At 36.4% G+C, this 17,944-nt stretch overlaps 2 protein-coding genes across 2 annotated transcripts; both read right to left on the bottom strand.

Moving 5' to 3' along the window:
• Positions 1–4,909: 4,909 nt before the first annotated feature.
• LOC128127247 (F-box/LRR-repeat protein At4g29420-like) lies at positions 4,910–6,258 on the bottom strand. The gene is made up of 2 exons (XM_052765690.1): positions 6,183–6,258; positions 4,910–5,826 (listed from the first exon to the last, which is right to left on the bottom strand). Exons 1-2 carry the CDS (start codon positions 6,256–6,258, stop codon positions 4,910–4,912), a joined length of 993 nt encoding a protein of 330 aa, XP_052621650.1.
• An 8,008-nt stretch (positions 6,259–14,266) lies between these two features.
• Positions 14,267–16,444, bottom strand: LOC111883898 (F-box/LRR-repeat protein At4g29420). The gene is made up of 2 exons (XM_023880228.2): positions 15,976–16,444; positions 14,267–15,614 (listed from the first exon to the last, which is right to left on the bottom strand). Exons 1-2 carry the CDS (start codon positions 16,442–16,444, stop codon positions 14,698–14,700), a joined length of 1,386 nt encoding a protein of 461 aa, XP_023735996.1. The 3' UTR covers positions 14,267–14,697.
• Positions 16,445–17,944: the final 1,500 nt, after the last annotated feature.

Here is a 17,944-nt window from a genome sequence, read left to right as displayed (position 1 = left end):
CGCATATAAAATTCTCGCAACCCACAGTAGATTTTCGCTGTCAATAGTTACATTTTCACAGTCAATGCCACTAAAATGAAGACGTTTTGACCAATAAAAAATGGGAAAATGACTCTTAAGGATAATTAACTTTTGCGTTTGTACTCATTTGGTCCCTTTTTTTGTATTCAATATACCATCGAACTTATTGTTGGTGTTTACCATAGCCCTTTTGATCGGCTTTTGACCTGTGATAGCCGGTCAAAGGGTTATGGTGAACACAAACAACAAGTTCGATGGTATATTGAGTACAAAAAAAATGAAAGGGACCAAATGAGAACAAACGCAACAGTTGGTTACTCTCTTGATTCATTTTCCCTTTACTCATTTACAACAAATCTCACATCATCTTCTACTGATATTAATAACTTTATGAGATTCATTCTTGCTTATCTTCAAAACATAACCTACGAAAGGACATTATTCATATATGTACAACTTTGTAATGCACTTGAATATTTATTAGGGGAATCTTGACTAAACATGCGCATTTCATGACTACATTTACATTTCCAATCAAATGATTTATCGTATCATGGATTCTAGACAAGTCTACAAATGAGTGGATTCACAAGTGCTGTGATTTTTTAGTTTACTTAGCTTTACGATCGAACTCATGGGATAAGATACAACATCAATATGTACAATATTATGGTGATGTGTCTACAAAAGCAGCATGATATTGTACATATTGATGTTGTATCTTATCCCATGAGTTCGATCTTAAAGCTAAGTAAACTCAAAAATCACAGCACTTGTGATTCCACTCGTTTGTAGACTTGTCTAGAATCCATGATACGATAAAGCATTTGATTGCAAATGTAAATGTAGTCATGAAATGCGCCTGGTTAGTCAAGATTCCCCTAATAAATATTCAAGTGCATTACAAAGTTGTACATGCATGAATAATGTCCTTTCGTGAGTTATGTTTTGAAGAGAAGCAATAATGAATCTCATAGTCATTAATTTCAGTAGGAGATGACGTGAGATTTGCTGTAAATGAGTAAAGAGAAAATAAATCAGGAGGGTAACCAACTGTTGCGTTTGTTTTCATTTGGTCCATTTTCTTTTTTTTGTACTCAATATACCATCAAACTTGTTGTTTGTGTTCACCATAACCCTTTGACCGGCTATCACAGATCAAAAGCCGGTCAAAAGGGCTATGATAAACACCAACAACAAGTTCGATGGTATATTGAATACAAAAAAAAAAAAAAAAAACCCAAATGAGTAAAAACGCAAAAGTTAATTACCCTCAAGAGTCATTTTCCCAAAAAAAATTGCAAGCCATGACGATTTTGACCGATGATCATTTATGAAAATTATAGCTATTTTGGACATTTTCTTATTTTTTGCTATTTTTAGGAAAAAAAAACTTTTGGAGATTACCTGTAATGGACATTTTTTCCATATCAATACTTAAAAAAAAACAAAACAAAAACCACCATCATAAGTAATCAACTATAATAATTTGTTCACAAAATACTCTTTTTGTTTTTATCAAAATGTTATAAGTGCTTACCTTCTAACGATAATTTTCTTTAAAAGATTAATGTTTTGTAAAAGAAAACAAATAAGTTGTTACTCATTTGTGATTTATATAAAAGCATAATTATATATTATATATATACTAAGAAAAATCAAAATGCGGGTCCATAACAAGTGATTACCCTATTATTTGTAACACGAATTTAGGAATAGGAGTTTGTCCTTTTTTGTTAAAAAATAAAAATAAATAAATTTAAAAACTTCTATTTTTTAAACTAAATATCCTCCCTAATAAATGAAAATAATTTTGCCACATGTCATTATTTCATTAACTTGGACACATGTCATTTTTTAGTATTTTTTAATACATGTTTTTTCTATGTGTCATTTTCTCATTGTTTGTTTTTTCTTAATTAACACATCATATTAACACCCTAATTAATAATTACCTTAATTGAAAATAACCATTAAATTACAATATTACAACTCATATACTATTTAATATGTTTCCTTTTAAACTCAAATTTTAAATTTTAAATTTCAAATTTAAATAAATTTTTGTTTAAACCTTCATATTTAATTTTTTTATTTTATCCAACCCGTATAACATACGAGTCTCACAACTAGTAATTTAGTAAAAAAAAATACATCTACATATCTATCTACTCTTATCTATTCTAATAAATAAAACCTAAAAGGGTCATATATCCTTTATCTAGTTTGTCTCTTTTAACACGTGATATTTTTCTATGATTTCTACAACTTTTAATTTTTTTTTTTTTTTTTTTTGTAAAACATCAACTACAATTCAAATTTTTAAAATAAAAAATCTTATCCTAATAACATTTTTGAAATATATGGTATCTATCATTTTAAAATCCTATTAAAAATCTCATATTTTATTCTATCCCAATAAATCATAAATATATTCTCATAACTACCTTCTTTATTATTATTATTATTTTGTTTATTCTTGGAGTTATAACCTAGTAAGATAAGTATATGCAACTCAAGTAAATTTAAAAGTTTAAAGGTTGTTAGGAAAATTAATGTTTGGTTAATTTAAAACATTAGGTAGGAGGGACCAACTTAGGCCCCGTTTGATAGTTACTGAATGAGAAAGTGCTGATTCAGAAATATCTGTCTGAGTAAGAAGTTCTGACTAAGTAAGAAATCATGCTGTTTGATTGTACATCTGACTAAACGTGCTGATTGATACAAAATGACCATTTTACCCTATGCTATTCATTTTTATGCAATATAATAATAATAATAATAATAATAATAATAATAATAATAAATTCACACCAAATAATGTAACCAAACATCACAAGTTTACATCTCACAAAGCAATATCGTCATCTTGAGTCTATAAAACATACTAGAAATACAATAAATTCTGCCAATTTGATTTCTTGAATGAATATTGTGCACTCATCTCAAAATCACTGCTCTTTTGTGATTTTCAAACCCTACAATCAATGAAATACAATATGTTCATCAGTAAGTAGAATGACATTTTTACCCTCAAATTATTGATTTGCAGACCATAGATGATACTTTGATATTGGCATCAACAAAGGCATCTTTGTTAATCATTGTTAATCACTTGAACAGACATATGTATGTGTCCAGGTATGAATAAAATCAACAAAGGCACATTCAATATCATACTGTGAAGTGAACAACAAATCACTTGGAACAAATCAATTGAAAATTCAAACCTTTTAACTATTCTCAACAGCAAAATAACTTTGAATAGCAAAATAGATGCAAAAAACGAAACAACAACAATTGAAATAGCAAAAATCAAGAAGTAAAAATCGAAGGTTTTAGAGAAACAATGGCGGAAATCGGAACTATTCATGAGAAGAGGAAAGAAAAATTGATGCTTACCTGATCAGAATGGGAACTATTGGTGCAGAAATCGATGCTTGCTTGCTGGAGCTCGAACGGAGGGATGATCTTTCTGGTCGATAGTCGGACTGAGGAAGGGAGTTGTCGATGGAGAGGCGATGGAGAGTTGTGGATGTTGGCCGCCAATTTTCCTTGTTGGTATCTCTTTTAGGTTACGATGGGAAGAAAGCAAATAGAGGGTATGAGCGTAATTTTTCCAGTCAGCAATATTACAAAGTCTGAGCGAGAAAGTGATATGGGCCAGACCTTCTGATTGAGAAAGCTACTATCAAACACATCTTGTCTGACCGAGTCAGCCCAAATCGCTGACTCGGTCCCAGTCAGACGGTAACAAACAGAGCCTTATCAATTTCATGAAACTTACTTTGACCACGCCTTAACTTAATTTAGGGTCAATGTGTTAGTAAGGAAGGGTAAAATTAGTAAAGTTGGAAGCTTGACTTACTTACTAGACTCAACTATGGGTTAGTTAATGTAGAAACCAAAAACAGAAAGTTGAGGGGTATTGCTCGACTTTCAATAGTAAGTTGCCAACCACCATTTTCTTTGTCTTTGCTAATGAACGGTGCAACTTGCAAGATGTCAATCCTCAATGTGGTAGTAGAAGCACCAAGTACACTAGACACCTCGTTGTACCTGGCTTGCAAGTTCTGTACATGCTTAGAAACAAAAGTAAAGTTCTCCCTCCACTTCTTTAGGAATGTAGCGAGCTCTATCATAACTATTTTGGGCACCTCCCTCAACAAAGATTCACCTAATTAATTACTCCCACTCCCTGTCGACTAGCGCATATCCTTCTCGAGCTGATCACGGAGTTCATGGATCTCTTGGTGTAGGTCCCCATTGATGGCACACCTTATGTCGTCTAGAATCTCCTTGTCCTTCCACCATCCTCTAGTGAAGCAAATTCGAAGTTTAGTAAGTTCTATATATAATTCCGAATATACAAAAAAAGTAATTTGACATTAAAATTTCACCGTAAAAAGTTGTATTTAGTTTAAGCCAATGGCTTTTTTTTTCTAAATAATGATGATGATGATGAAAAAAGGAAAGCCCACCATTAGAAGAAACTAAATAACAAATTCATTGCATCTTTTAAACATCCGCATTCTATTCATTACATTATATTTAAACCCTATCTAAGCATAATACGATAACAAGCAACATCATTCTAAAAGACGCAACACCATAAAAGCTTTTTATATAAAAACTTAAACACAATAAAAACTCTTATATGGAGACCATGGCTCCTGCTGAAGCCACTTTCACTTCATTCAGCATCCATATCAAGCTTTCCTTCAGAATGACTTCGGAAACCACCCATTGCTTTCCTACCCCTTAATAGATGTATATTTGATCGATCATACATTCACCCCTCTACAAATTTTGGTTCTACTTCCTGTATATACTTTCGATATCTTTGTATCATTATGTAAAGAATATCCGAGCCTTCCCCAACTGCTTCTTAATTGACTTGTGCATTCGGTATACCATTGGTTATCCATGTATCTTCGGTTCCTTCCTCCCATGCCCCCCATCTCCAGTTTAGTCTAGGCCACCCAGCCACGCACCAATCCATAAAACGTCTCGATACATGAGCAGCAGCATGATCACGATGGATGAGTAAAGAAACATCTACCAAGTCTTTGCATTGGTCTAACACACAAGCAACCAAGGAGAAAGTCAATGCAGGGTCAACCCTCAACAGATACCCACGAAATGTTGTCAATCCTAACCTCCCGTCCAAACACACCCGGTCAAATGATTCATAACGCGCCTCAAATGACAACCAAGCACGTGTGTTAAAACATAAGGAAGTCACGGTCCGGAAATAAGTCAACATTTTCTTTATGGTAAATTTGGAATCATCAAATGCCCCTACAGCGAAATCTCCTGAATTCAACGTCAGATTTTCTATAGTTTTAAAATGCAGAAACTTTTGAATTAAGGAACAAATATAAGAAGACTTGAGGGATAATGATTTCAGATTTTTAAAAGTTCTAACTGAGACTGCGCCCAAATGGTCAATGGCAAGATGAAAATTACTCAACAAAGGAGCTTCAATATAGAGTGCAACAACCTTTCTACACTCGAGGTTGAGTGTGGTGAGGTTGGGTGTGATTAGAATTAAACATGGTGATGCATCGGTTATGATCCACTGACAGGTTTTAAGGTTGAGAAGGTGGATCATTGGTCTCTTAAGTCCTCTAACATCTATCAAGTTAAGAACTAGAAGATTAGGGAAGCTTTTGTTCAACTCGGTTAGGTTCTTGTCTTCTAATCGTATGAACTCCAGTGTCAAACTTGTTAGCATTGGCATTGGATTCATATTCTCTACAGAAAGCCATGCATGCTTCAGCTCTAATTCAAGCAAATTGTGACCTGAATCAACCAAAACAACCAAGTTAAAGCAAACTCAACTACTAACAATAGAGAAAATAACTAAAATAGAACAGCAATTTTATCCATTTTAATTTATCCCATCATGATTATTGCCAAAGGAAACATGAGGGTTGTTCCTGACAAACCATCTCCATATCTATCAGACAGTAATAAGTAGGAGATCTACGATATTAGGCACTGAAATCGTAAGCCAAATTACTATATTTCTACTTAGATCCTGTGAACACTTTCTGAACTGATATTTCTACTCTATGCTTGGGTTATAAGAAATTCAGCCTAGGATAACCCAATAGGACACCTACGATATTAGGCACTGAAATCGTAAGCCAAATTACTATAAAGATTCTCTGTTTGGTTGAAGAAAATGAGAGCTAAAAATTTTGTTTGTCTTTTCTCAAAGAGAAGAGTCATCTATATAATAAACAAGATTAGGGTTTCTCCTAGGGTGGGCCGTCATGGGTTGCTTTGGAAGCAAGCTAGGGAAATCCAAATTTTTAATGGGCATGACCCTATCTAGGGGCTCTGCCCCTTGGACCCCGCTAAGGGCGCTGCCCCTAGACCCTGCCAAAGGGGCGCTGCCCCTTTGGAAACCCCATATCTAGGGGCATTGCCCCCAGACCCCCGACTTGTCGTCGGACCGACTTCTAATATGATCTTATACATGTGTGCACTCCGCACAAACCCGAACATATATTAGAATACAAATTATGAAGCCCCTTAGCTCACATGTTAGTTCCAATTACATAAAATGATATGGTGACACTAAAATCACCAACAAAAGATACGCAGCCATTGCTGAGACTGCTGCTGTTGTAGCCTACGCGGCCGTTGCAACTGCTGGGGTCGCTACAGGTCGAGTTTTTCAGTATCAGGACTTCGATAATATGAAGCCCCCGTATTTTGATGGATTTCAGGACCCGATTATAGCTATAAGATTGTTGTCTGATGTTGAGGGATGCTTTTTCACCTGCTCTTGCCCAGCTAACCAGAACGTTAGGTGCGCTCTAAACCTTCTGAGGTTCGGAGTGAAGGAATGGTGGAGACTTGCTACTAGTTCGTTTTCTTCTAAGAAGAGGGCTACTGTTTCATGGGAGCAGTTCTCAGAGATGTTTTACTCCAGATATGTGCTGCTAGTGGAGCGTGAAAGGTTGGCCCAGGAGTCCCTAGATTTGAGGCAGTAGATATGAACCAAAATTATATTGCTTCTCATTTCAACTGATCATTGTATGTACACTACTAGAAAACAAGGGGTTTTGCTACAGAAAATAGCTACAGAAAAGTTTCGTAGGTGATTACCTACATAATACCTATAGAATGGGATGCACTGATTTAGTAACGAAATAGCTACAGAATACCAACAAACGTAAATCCGTAGGTATTCTGTTGGTAATTAGCTACGGAATAGCGACATAAGTAGATCCGTTGGTAATTAGCAATAGAATAGTTACGGACAACCGGCGGAAGAGAATAGCTACAAAATTGCGATGGATTTATTATTATTATTATTATTATTATTATTATTATTATTATTATTATTATTATTATTATTATTACTACTATTATTATTATTATTTATTTTTTTCATTATTCAAGTCTTAAAACTTTTTTTGAATCGTTTTGTTTTTACATATTTAAAACACAAACAAGTAAAAATCATACTAATAGTACTAATACTACTAATAATATTTCTAAACATAATGATAATGTAAAATAATGGTAACGAATGTGTTTAACACACAAACAAACATAAAAACTATGTTTAACACATCAATAAGGTGAAATAATGTACGTTTAATGTATAAATAATGAGGAATGATGATAATTAGGGGAAATATGTATATTTGTATAAGTATGTATGTGTATGTATGTATGTCTATGAGTATATGTATGTATATTTATGTATGTGTGTATGTGTGTGCTTATGTATATGTATATGTATGTGTGTATGTATATGTATGTGTGTATTTGAATGTGTATGTGTATGTGTAGGTTTATGTGTGTATGTGTATGTTTATGTATGTGTGTATGTGTTTGTGCATGTATGTGTGTATGTGTATGTATATGTATTTTAAAAAAACAAAGTAGCTTGTTAGTGAAAGTGTAAGCATTACTGTAACATTCAAATGTTGAAGTATTTTCAATTTTAACCTTGAATGAATAAATATTGCATTTTAGCCCTTGAGTATAAGAAAGAGTGCAAAATGGCCCATAATGGTATTTTGGTAATTTTGGATATTTAGGGAGTATGCTAAGCGTACGTTGTGTATGTTGAGCGTACTGGGGCACACCCTAGTATGCTGGGTACACACCTCGTACGTGGGGCGTACGTGAAGGAAGTGCAAACCCAAAGCTTTAGGGTTTGGTCCATATATATATATATATATATATATATATATATATATATATATATATATATATATATATATATATATACACACACACACACACACACACCATTATAACCTCATTTCCGATTACTTCATTAGCCTCCCTCTATGAAAAACGACCCCAAGCAAACCCTAAGTGAGAAGAGTGCATTTTTAGCCAGTGGAGTGTTTTGGAGGTGTTCATGAAGGTGGTGGGAAGAGCTTGGAGATTTGAAGCATTTTGGATATGAGATTATCTTCTTGTTAGCAACCTCCAGGAGTATAAAGTTCACAACTTGATCACTCCATATTGTAGATCTAGACATTCGTTCCTTTAAGACACTTTTTGTCCCAAATATGGTGATTCTTAAGCATATGGCATGTTCTTGACCCAATAAGTCGTCCTTGCAGACCTTTGGAGGGGTCTTAAGTCATAAAAATGTGGTATTTATGGTTAGTTTTTCTCCATGCATGTTATAGAAGGTCTTATGGCATTTAGATGTTGAGATTTTGTGTATTAATTACTTAATGGACATGCAAAGTCATAATGTTGGAAACTTTATGACTCTTGAGGATATTTTGGCTTTGGATCTGACTTTGGACGTGAAGATTTGGAGTATTAAGCTCCTAATGGGGAGAGGGATGAACAGGGCGCGTACGCTGAGTGTATGCGGTTAGCGTCACGTAATCCGGACAACCACTGAGTATGTCCCGCATACTGAAGAGTACGCCTATTTCTAGTCGAGGGAGTGGATGCAGGCACCGGTGTAGTTACAGCCTACATCGAAGCGGTTCAAGGCCACTTATTCGAGACCTGGGAGTCAGAGGGGCCGCACTTGTGGCAAGTGCGATAGGGTTCATCAGGGTTCTTGTTGATCTTCATCTCGTTGCCACAAATGTGGCAAGGATAGGCATTATGCCAAGGACTGCCTTTAACAGGTTGCAATATCGAGCACTACCATTGTAATCAGGTTGGCCATGTGAAAGCCAACTGTCCTTTACTCACGATGGGACTGGCACAGGCTCCAAAGCCAGCCGATTTGACGATCACCGATGGGCGACAGGGTCTGGCGGAGCCCCCGAAAGCTCGTGGTCGCATTTTTAAGCTTACAGCAAAGGAGGCCAGGGCAGCGCCAGATGTCGTGATGGGTATGTTTCTTATTTTTTTGTTGATTATTTTATGGTATGCTTATATATATATATATATATATATATATATATATATATATATATATATATATATATATATATATATATATATATATATATATATATATATACACGTATGGTTCTGTTAGGTACCTTCCTAGTGAACTCTGCCTGCTCTTGTGCTTTTTGACTCAGATGCGAGTCAGTCTTTTGTATCCCAGACGTTCAGTAGGGAGTTTGATATGCCTATTTGGGAGTTAGAGTGTCCGTTGCAGGTTTATATCGCCAACGAACACGAGGTTTCTGAATACATAGTGTATTAGGTTGTGTATTGGAGATCTTTGAGGTGCCTTATCCAATAAATTTGATCCCCATCCCCATAGGGTATGTATGGATGATAGTGGGGATGAATTGGCTGAGCAGGTTTGGTGTCATGATGGATTGCGAGGGTCAGCGAGTTGTAGTTCGAACCCCAAGTGGGGGAGAATTGGTTATCTATGGAGAGGGTACCTGGGTTGGTTCAAGGTTTTGTTCAAAATCTAGGGCTCAAATATATATTCAGCATGGGTTTGCGGATTACCTTGCTTATTTGGTTGATACTCAGGTGGGGGAGCGGGTCTCGGTTTCAAATGTGCCAGTTATTAGGGAGTTTGCGGATGTATTTCTAGAGGAGTTACCTGGTGTGCCTCCCGAGAAGCAGGTTGAGTTCAAGTTTGATCTAGTGTCAGGTGCGACTCCGATTTCCAAGGCGCCATACCGCTTGGCACCGCCCGAGATGCAGGAGTTGCCCAATCTGCTGCAGGAGTTGTTAGGAGAGCAGTTCATCACACCGAGTATTTCTCCATAAGGAGTGATTATAATGTTCGTAAAGAAGAATGATGGTTTACATCGGATTTGCATCTTGGTTCTCCAAGATCGACTTGAGGTCGTGGTATCACCAGGTGAGAGTGAGAGAGGAGGACATGGAGAATACTACGTTTCGTATTTCTTATGGGCATTACAAGTTCATGATGATGCCATTTGGGCTCACCAATATGTCTGTAGTGTTTATGGATTTGATGAATCGGGTGTGCAGGCTGAGGCTCGACCGATTTGTTATTGTGTTCATGGATATTATCTTGGTGTATTCCTAGACTAGAGAGCAGAACGAGGAGCAGCTTTGAGAGCTTTTAGGAGTATTGAGGCGGGAACAATTGTATGCCAAGTTCTCGAATTGTGAGGTTTGGTTGTGAGAGGTCCAGTTCTCAGGACATCTCGTTAACCAAGATGGGATTTTTGTCAATCCAACCAAGATCGAGGTTGTGATGCGGTGGGAGGTTCCGAAATCTCCCTCAGATATCAGGAGTTTCTTGGGTTTGGCGGGATATTATCGGAGATTTATCTGGGATTTCTCCATGATCGTTGTATCCCCACTCGTCTGACGAGGAAGGGAGTGAATTTCCGATGGGTCCCTAAGCAGCATGTTGCTTTTGAGATATTGCGATAAAGGTTATGTGAGGCCTCAGTGTACGGAGGGTGTTGAGGATTTCATGGTGTTTTGTGATGTATCCATCATTTGTTTGGGGGCGGTTCTTATGCAGAGAGGGCGAGTTATTGCATATGCTTCACGGAAGTTGAAGCTACATGAGGCGTGGTATCCTACTCATGACCTGGAGTTGGGGGAAGTGGTGTTTGCCCTCATGATTTGGAGACATTATCTATACGGGGTCCGTTGTACTGTCTACATGGATCATAATAGTTTGCGGTATCTTATGGACTAGCCGAACCTGACCATGAGGTAGTGCATGTGGCTAGACATGGTCAAGGATTATGACTGCAAGATCCTTTACCATCAGGGTAAAGCAAATGTGGTAGCAGCTGCCTTGAGCCACAAGTCAGTTGGATCTTCAGCGGGAGAGATGTGTATGAGGATATCCATGATTCCCCACTTTTATATTTGATCATGTTCGTTACCGATAGCCTGGGGTTGTTGACCCGGTGTGGTTGGGATTGGGTTCCAGTTTCGGGTGGGATCAGGCAGATAGTGGTAAAGGAGGCTCATAATTATCGCTTTTCTATACACCCGAAATGTTGGTCAATGTGTATGTTCGGGAGATTGTTGCTCGTTACGGGGTTCCGGTCTCCATTGTATCAAACCGAGATGTTTGTTTCACTTCCCGATTCTGGAATAAATTCCATGAGGAACTGGGTAGGAGACTACATTTCAACACTGTTTATCATCCGTAGACCGACGTACAAAGTGAGCGGACCATCTAGACACTTGAAGACATGTTCCAGGCGTGTGTCATAGATTTTGGTGGGAGTTGGGATTCCTACCTACCCCTTGCAAAGTTTTCTTACTACAACAATTATCACTCCAGAATTGGTGCACCGCCTTATGAGCTTTTATATGGTCGGAGATGGCGTACCCCAGTTTGTTAGGGGGAGGTTAGTCACAGAGTCATGGGAAGGAATGAAGTAGTCCTTCATACCATGGAGCTTATTCGACAGATCAGGCAGAGACTGCAGACAACTCAGAGTCGGCATAAGAGTTATGTCGACCTTCACCGATCGGAGTTGGAGTTTCAGGTTGGCGGTATGGTGATACTAAATGTCTCACCCTGGAAGGGCGTGATACGCTTCAGGAAAAGGGGTAAATTGGCTCCCCGGACCTTTCCATGTGATCGCTAGGGTAGGCAGGGTAGCCTACCAGTTGGATTCGCCGAGTGATCTCAATTAGATCCACAATACCTTCCATGTTTTGCAGTTATGTAAGTGCATGTTGGACAATGAGGTGGTGGTCCCATTGGATGTTATTCATGTCGATGAATGTCTGAATTATATTAAGAGGCCAGTTGTGATAGTGAAGAGGAAGATGAAGATTATGCGCAACAAGGAGATACCTTTGGTAAAGGTTCAGTGACAACATCGTAAAGGCTTCGAGTGGACCTGCGAGCCGTAAGTAGAGATGTGGGAGCAATATCTTGAGTTTTTTGCGACGCCCAACTTTGAGGACAAAGTCTAGTTAAAGTGGGGTAGATTTGTAACATTTCAATGTTGAGGTATTTTCAATTTTAACAAAGAATAATTAAATATTGAATTTTAATCCCTGAGTATTAAAAAGAGTGCAAAATGGCCCATGGTGTCATTTTGGTAATTTTAGACATTTGGGTAGTACGCTGGGCGTACACCTCGTACGCGGGGCGTATGTGAAGGAAGTGAAAACCCTAAATTTTAGGTTTTGGTCCATATATTTACACCATAGCCTCATTTCTCATTACTTCATCAGCCTCCCTCTGTGAAAAACGACCCCAAGCAACCCCTAAGTGAGAAGAGTGCATTTTGAGCCATTGGAGTGTTTTGGAGGTGTTCTGGAAGAAGAAGAAGGTAGTGGGAAGAGCTTTGAGCTTGGAAGCATTTTGGATCTGATATTATCTTCCTGTTAGTAACCTTTAGGAGGTATAAAGTTCACAACGTGACCACTACATATTGTAGATCTAGACATTCCTTCCTTTAAGAAACTTTTTGTCCCAAATATGGTGATTCTTAAGCATAACATGTTCCTGACCCAAAAAGTTGTCCTTTCAAACCTTAGGAGAGGTCTTAAGTCATAAAAATGTGGTCTTGATGGTTAGTTTTGCTCCATGCATGTTATAGAAGATCTTAAGGCATTTAGATGTTGAGATTTTGTGTATCAAGCACTTAATGGTCATGTAAAGTCATAAACCGTCTTCTTCTCGTTCCAAACATTTTTCTCTTCTATCTCCTTCCAAGAATGCACTAGAACAAAAGATCTTTAGCCTCCCTCTCTCTCTCTCTCTGTCACTACGATTACAGCTCATCTACGGTTTCTCTTAGTGTGTCTAAATGATCATGGAGGCGGAAATGAGGGCTTAAGGTCCTTTAAATATGACACAAACCCAAAAAATTAGGGTTTCACTACATATACTCAACTTGTTGAATCCAGCGCTTCGACTCGATGAGTAGGCTTCATATCCCGAGTGGCCAGCTCAGCTGCTACACGACGATTCGGGATCAACCAACTCGTCGAGTAGGTGCTACAATGTGCATTATAACTCTCAAGTTTCACATCTAGGATTCGGGGTGTTACAAATGCCAACACATGGTTTGTTATTTAGGGTGCTAGATGTCCGCGTGACTCTTGCATATGTATGTGCTTGTATGCTTACTAGGCGGGGCCCAATGGTTATTCTGTATGTTAGTATCTGACTATGTGTATATGATTTGTATCTGGGCGGGGCCCGTTATACTCATTGGGTGGGGCCCGTTATGCGAGGTAGGGCGGGGCCTGTGATACTCATTGGGTCGGGCCCGTTATACCATATATATATATATATATATATATATATATATATATATATATATATATATATATATGGTATGTGGTATATATATTGAGAAACTCACTAAGCTTTGTGCTTACGGTTTTCAATTTATGTTTCAGGTACTTCGATTTGCAATTGGAAGAGCTCGGGATGATTGCAGAGCACATACAACCTCGTTCCGCATTTTCTTGATAAGAAATGGTGATTGATACACTTGTTTTATTTGGATTTATATAACGATCTTTTAGGAAATTCTGGTTTTATAAATTTAAAAATAAACTTTTTGGGTCTTATATTTTTTTGGTACATTACATAGTGAAACAAATTTGAATTTTAGCAAGTTCTATATGATTCTAAATAAACAAAAATAATAATTTGACATTAAAAATTCACCATAAAAAGTTGTATATTTATTTTAAGCCTATGCGCTTTTTTTCTAAATAATGCTGTTTTTTTCTAAATAATGCTGATGTTAATGAAAAAAGGAAAACCTCGCATTAGAAGAAACTAAATAACAAATTCATTTGATCTTTTCGTTAAGAAATAGACGTCAAATGAAATACTAAGAAATGCCAAATATGAGAAAATGTGTAGACATAATAGTAGCATTTAACAAAACTATACACATCTTAAGCATAAACATCCGCATTCGATTCATAACATTATATTTAAATCCTATCTATATAAGCATAATACCATAACAAGCAACATCATTCTAAAAGACACAACACCATAAAAGCTTTTTATATAAAAACATAAACACAATAAAAACTCTTATATGGAGACCATGGCTCCTGCTGAAGCCACTTTCACTTCATTCAGTATCCATATCAATCTTTCCTTAAGAATGACTTCGGAGACCACCCATTGCTTTCCTACCCCTTAATAGATGTATATTTGATCGATCATACATTCACCCCTCTACAACTCTTGGTTCTTCTACTTCCTCTATATATTTCTGGTATCTTTGTTTCTTTATGTAAAAAATATAAGCCATCCCCAACTGCTTTTTAATTGATTTGTGCATTGGGTATACCATTGGTTATCCATGTATCTTCGGTTCCTTCCTCCCATGCCCCCCATCTCCAGTTTAGTCTAGGCCACCGAGCCACGCACCAATCCATAAAACGTCTCGATACATGAGCAGCAGCATGATCACGATGGATGAGTAAAGAAACATCTACCAAGTTTTTGCATTGGTCTAACACACAAGCAACCAAGGAGAAAGTCAATGCAGGGTCAACCCTCAACAGATACCCACGAAAGGTTGTCAATCCTAACCTCCCGTCCAAACAAACCCGGTCAAATGATTCATAAAGCACCTCAAATGACAACCAAGCGCTTGTCTTAAAACATAAAGAAGTGACGGTAGGGAAATAAGTCAACATTTTCTTTAGGGTAAATTTGGAATCATCAACTGCTCCTACACCCAAATCTCCTGAATTCAACGTCAGATTTTCTATAGTTTTTAAATGCGGAAAGTTTTTAATTAAGGAACAAATATAAGAAGACTTGAGGGATAATGATTTCAGATTTTCAAAAGTTTTAATTGAGACTGCGCCCAAATGGTCAATGGCAAGATGTAAATCACTCAACAAAGGAGCTTCAATATAGAGTGCAACAACCTTTCTACACTCGAGGCTGAGCGTGGTGAGGTTGGGTGTGATTAGAATCAAACATGATTGTGCATCAGTTATGGTCCACTGACAGGTTTTTAGGTGGAGAAGGTGGATTGTGGGTAGTTTAAGTCCTCTAACATCTATCAAGTTAAGAACTTGAAGATTAGGGAAGCTTTTGTTCAACTCGGTTAGGTTCTTGTCTTCTAATCGTATGAACTCCAGTGTCAAACTTGTTAGCATTGGCATTGGATTCATATTCTCTACAGAAAGCCATGCATGCTTCAGCTCTAATTCAAGTAAATTGTGACCTGAATCAACCAAAACAACCAAGTTAAAGCAAACTCAACTACTAACAATAGAGAAAATAACTAAAATAGAACATCAATTTTATCCATTTTTATTTATCCCAACATGAGGGTTGTTCCTGACAAACCATCTCCATATTCATCCAGACAGTAATAAGTAAGTAATAACATATATAGTAAGACCAAAATTTTATATATAATTTGATAAGTAACACCAGTTGAAATTAAGAATCCTCGAAAGATACATGATTTCCGTCATAGGACATTAGATCAATGGCATGGATCTTATCATTTCACAAAATATATAGCAACAACATCACTAGCAAATACAGAAATGAACAATTTCAGCATATAATGAACTTACAGCATGTGGAGACGAGGGGTAAAACTTCTGATCGACGCCAACCTGAATGGACCCAAAAATCTGATATAGAAAGGGATTTCAACGTTCCTGAAACCCTAGGGAGCCACTCCTTGACGAAAGCCCCATCTGTGAGGTACATATCATCGCCATAATCTTCAACGTCAGCGTGAGACACGTCTAGGGGCAGATTCTCGGCGCCAATATGCACCGATTCGAGAGATCTTGAGTTCGATATAAGATGGAGGATAATTGTCTTGAGAGGGGAAGGTAATGAGGAAGAACTAGAAGAATCTGAATCCCTAGACCTTAATTCGATGTACCTTTTTAATGGGTACTGGAGATTGATACATGGAAGGTCTGGAGCGACAGTATCAAAAGTCTTCCACGCTGCTCGGCAGCGCGCAACGTCCGCCGAGTCATCGAGTCGACTCAGTATTTGGAACACTAGAGTTGCAGGAAGATTGTCCATGCAAGCGCCAAGCGGTGAATGAAGTACAAAGGAGACTGGAGTTGATGGGAGTTGATGTAGATATTTATGCCTGAATAGTTTATGTTTACCCCTTCATAGTTTGACTGGTGTTTATTATATCCCCATTAGCTACTACGATTTACATATTAGACTTTTTTTTTCTTATTTTGTGATTTTAATTTTAAAAAGTTAAGTTCCATTATTTTTTTGCCAAGATGGTTTAGCATTATACGACATAAGTGTTTTCATATTTCCTTGTCTTAAAGTTTTAATTTTTGTTTTTAAAGTATCATAAAGTCAAGTCGATTTATATAATTCAAAGGTTAACAATATTAACTGTGGCTATATTTTCCTTTCACGAAAGTCTTAGCAAATTTGTTTTTTTTTTTGTTTTTTAAAGTAATAATAAAGTCAAGTCGATTCAGTTTTTTTTAAGGACGTCAAACACTTGCATCCATTACCTTATTCTAAATTTATACATTTTTGTTTCCGGCGACCCTAGAATCCTCAACCTTTGAGGACATATTTTCGTCGACTTCTTATATCACTAGGTTATAAATTCTTTGGTAAAAGATATTTCATCTTTTATTTATTTTTGTCAGTATTTTGAACTTTTATTTTTATTCCATAAATCTAAGGATATGGATTAGTTCGATGAGTCTAGGTTTCAAAGCCATTACCAAAAAATAGGTTCCTATAAAAGAACAATATATCATTTCTTTACATAATAGATGTTTTTGCTATAACTTGATTCCAATGGATTGTATCAAACCCACATGTCATTTAATGCATGTAATTATGAGAAACTTACCATTTGGTGTTGACTATATCTCGTTATAGTAACTTATTTTTAAGTGAAGAAATATAGGTGTAGAAAGACCACAAATAAAAATATCGAAGGTTTTGAATTTTTAACAAAAACATGCCGTCACTATGGGTGAGCAAAAACCGAATCACTAACCAAAAAAACCGAAAAAACCGTATAAACCGAAACCGAAATGAAACCGGCGGTGCGGTTTCTAGTCTTGCAAAAACCGTCAAATATATATATATATATATATATATATATATATATATATATATATATATATATATATATATATATATATATATATATATTAAATGTTGATATTTATAAGAACGAATAACTCATGACAATTAAAATTTCTATAAATATAAATATTTATCTTATTAGATGATGATTGTATATTTTTAAGCATATAATATTGATATTTACAAGAACAAATAATGTTTATTATATTTTTTAACATTTTAATATTAAGAGAACTAGTAATGATAGTTTCATTTTTATGAATACATTGATTGATATTATCGTATGTACCTGTGAAACAAATATTATATTTAATTCGTATTATATTCAAGCATTTGAAACATGTTTGATGAGTGGTTATGTTATTTGATTTCAAACCAAGAGGTGGTGGTATCAGTTCATCTCCAAAATATCATTTTGGCTTTAATTTTGTCAGCCTTATAAGAGTA

Source organism: Lactuca sativa, chromosome 7 (assembly GCF_002870075.4).
Source record: "Lactuca sativa cultivar Salinas chromosome 7, Lsat_Salinas_v11, whole genome shotgun sequence".
In the NCBI taxonomy this organism is placed as follows: Eukaryota; Viridiplantae; Streptophyta; class Magnoliopsida; order Asterales; family Asteraceae; genus Lactuca; species Lactuca sativa.
The sequence above is the reverse complement of the archived record's forward strand: the minus strand, read 5'-3'. Positions and strand labels throughout refer to the sequence as shown.

Coding starts and splice junctions, on each gene's coding strand:
- LOC111883898 (XM_023880228.2), bottom strand. CDS start 16,444: ATGGACAATCTTCCTGCAACTCTAGTGTTCCAAATACTGAGTCGACTC. Junction 15,615..15,975: donor ACCCCTCGTCTCCACATGCT/GTAAGTTCATTA, acceptor TGGTTGATTCAG/GTCACAATTTACTTGAATTA.
- LOC128127247 (XM_052765690.1), bottom strand. CDS start 6,258: ATGACTCTTCTCTTTGAGAAAAGACAAACAAAATTTTTAGCTCTCATT. Junction 5,827..6,182: donor CCAAACAGAGAATCTTTATA/GTAATTTGGCTT, acceptor TGGTTGATTCAG/GTCACAATTTGCTTGAATTA.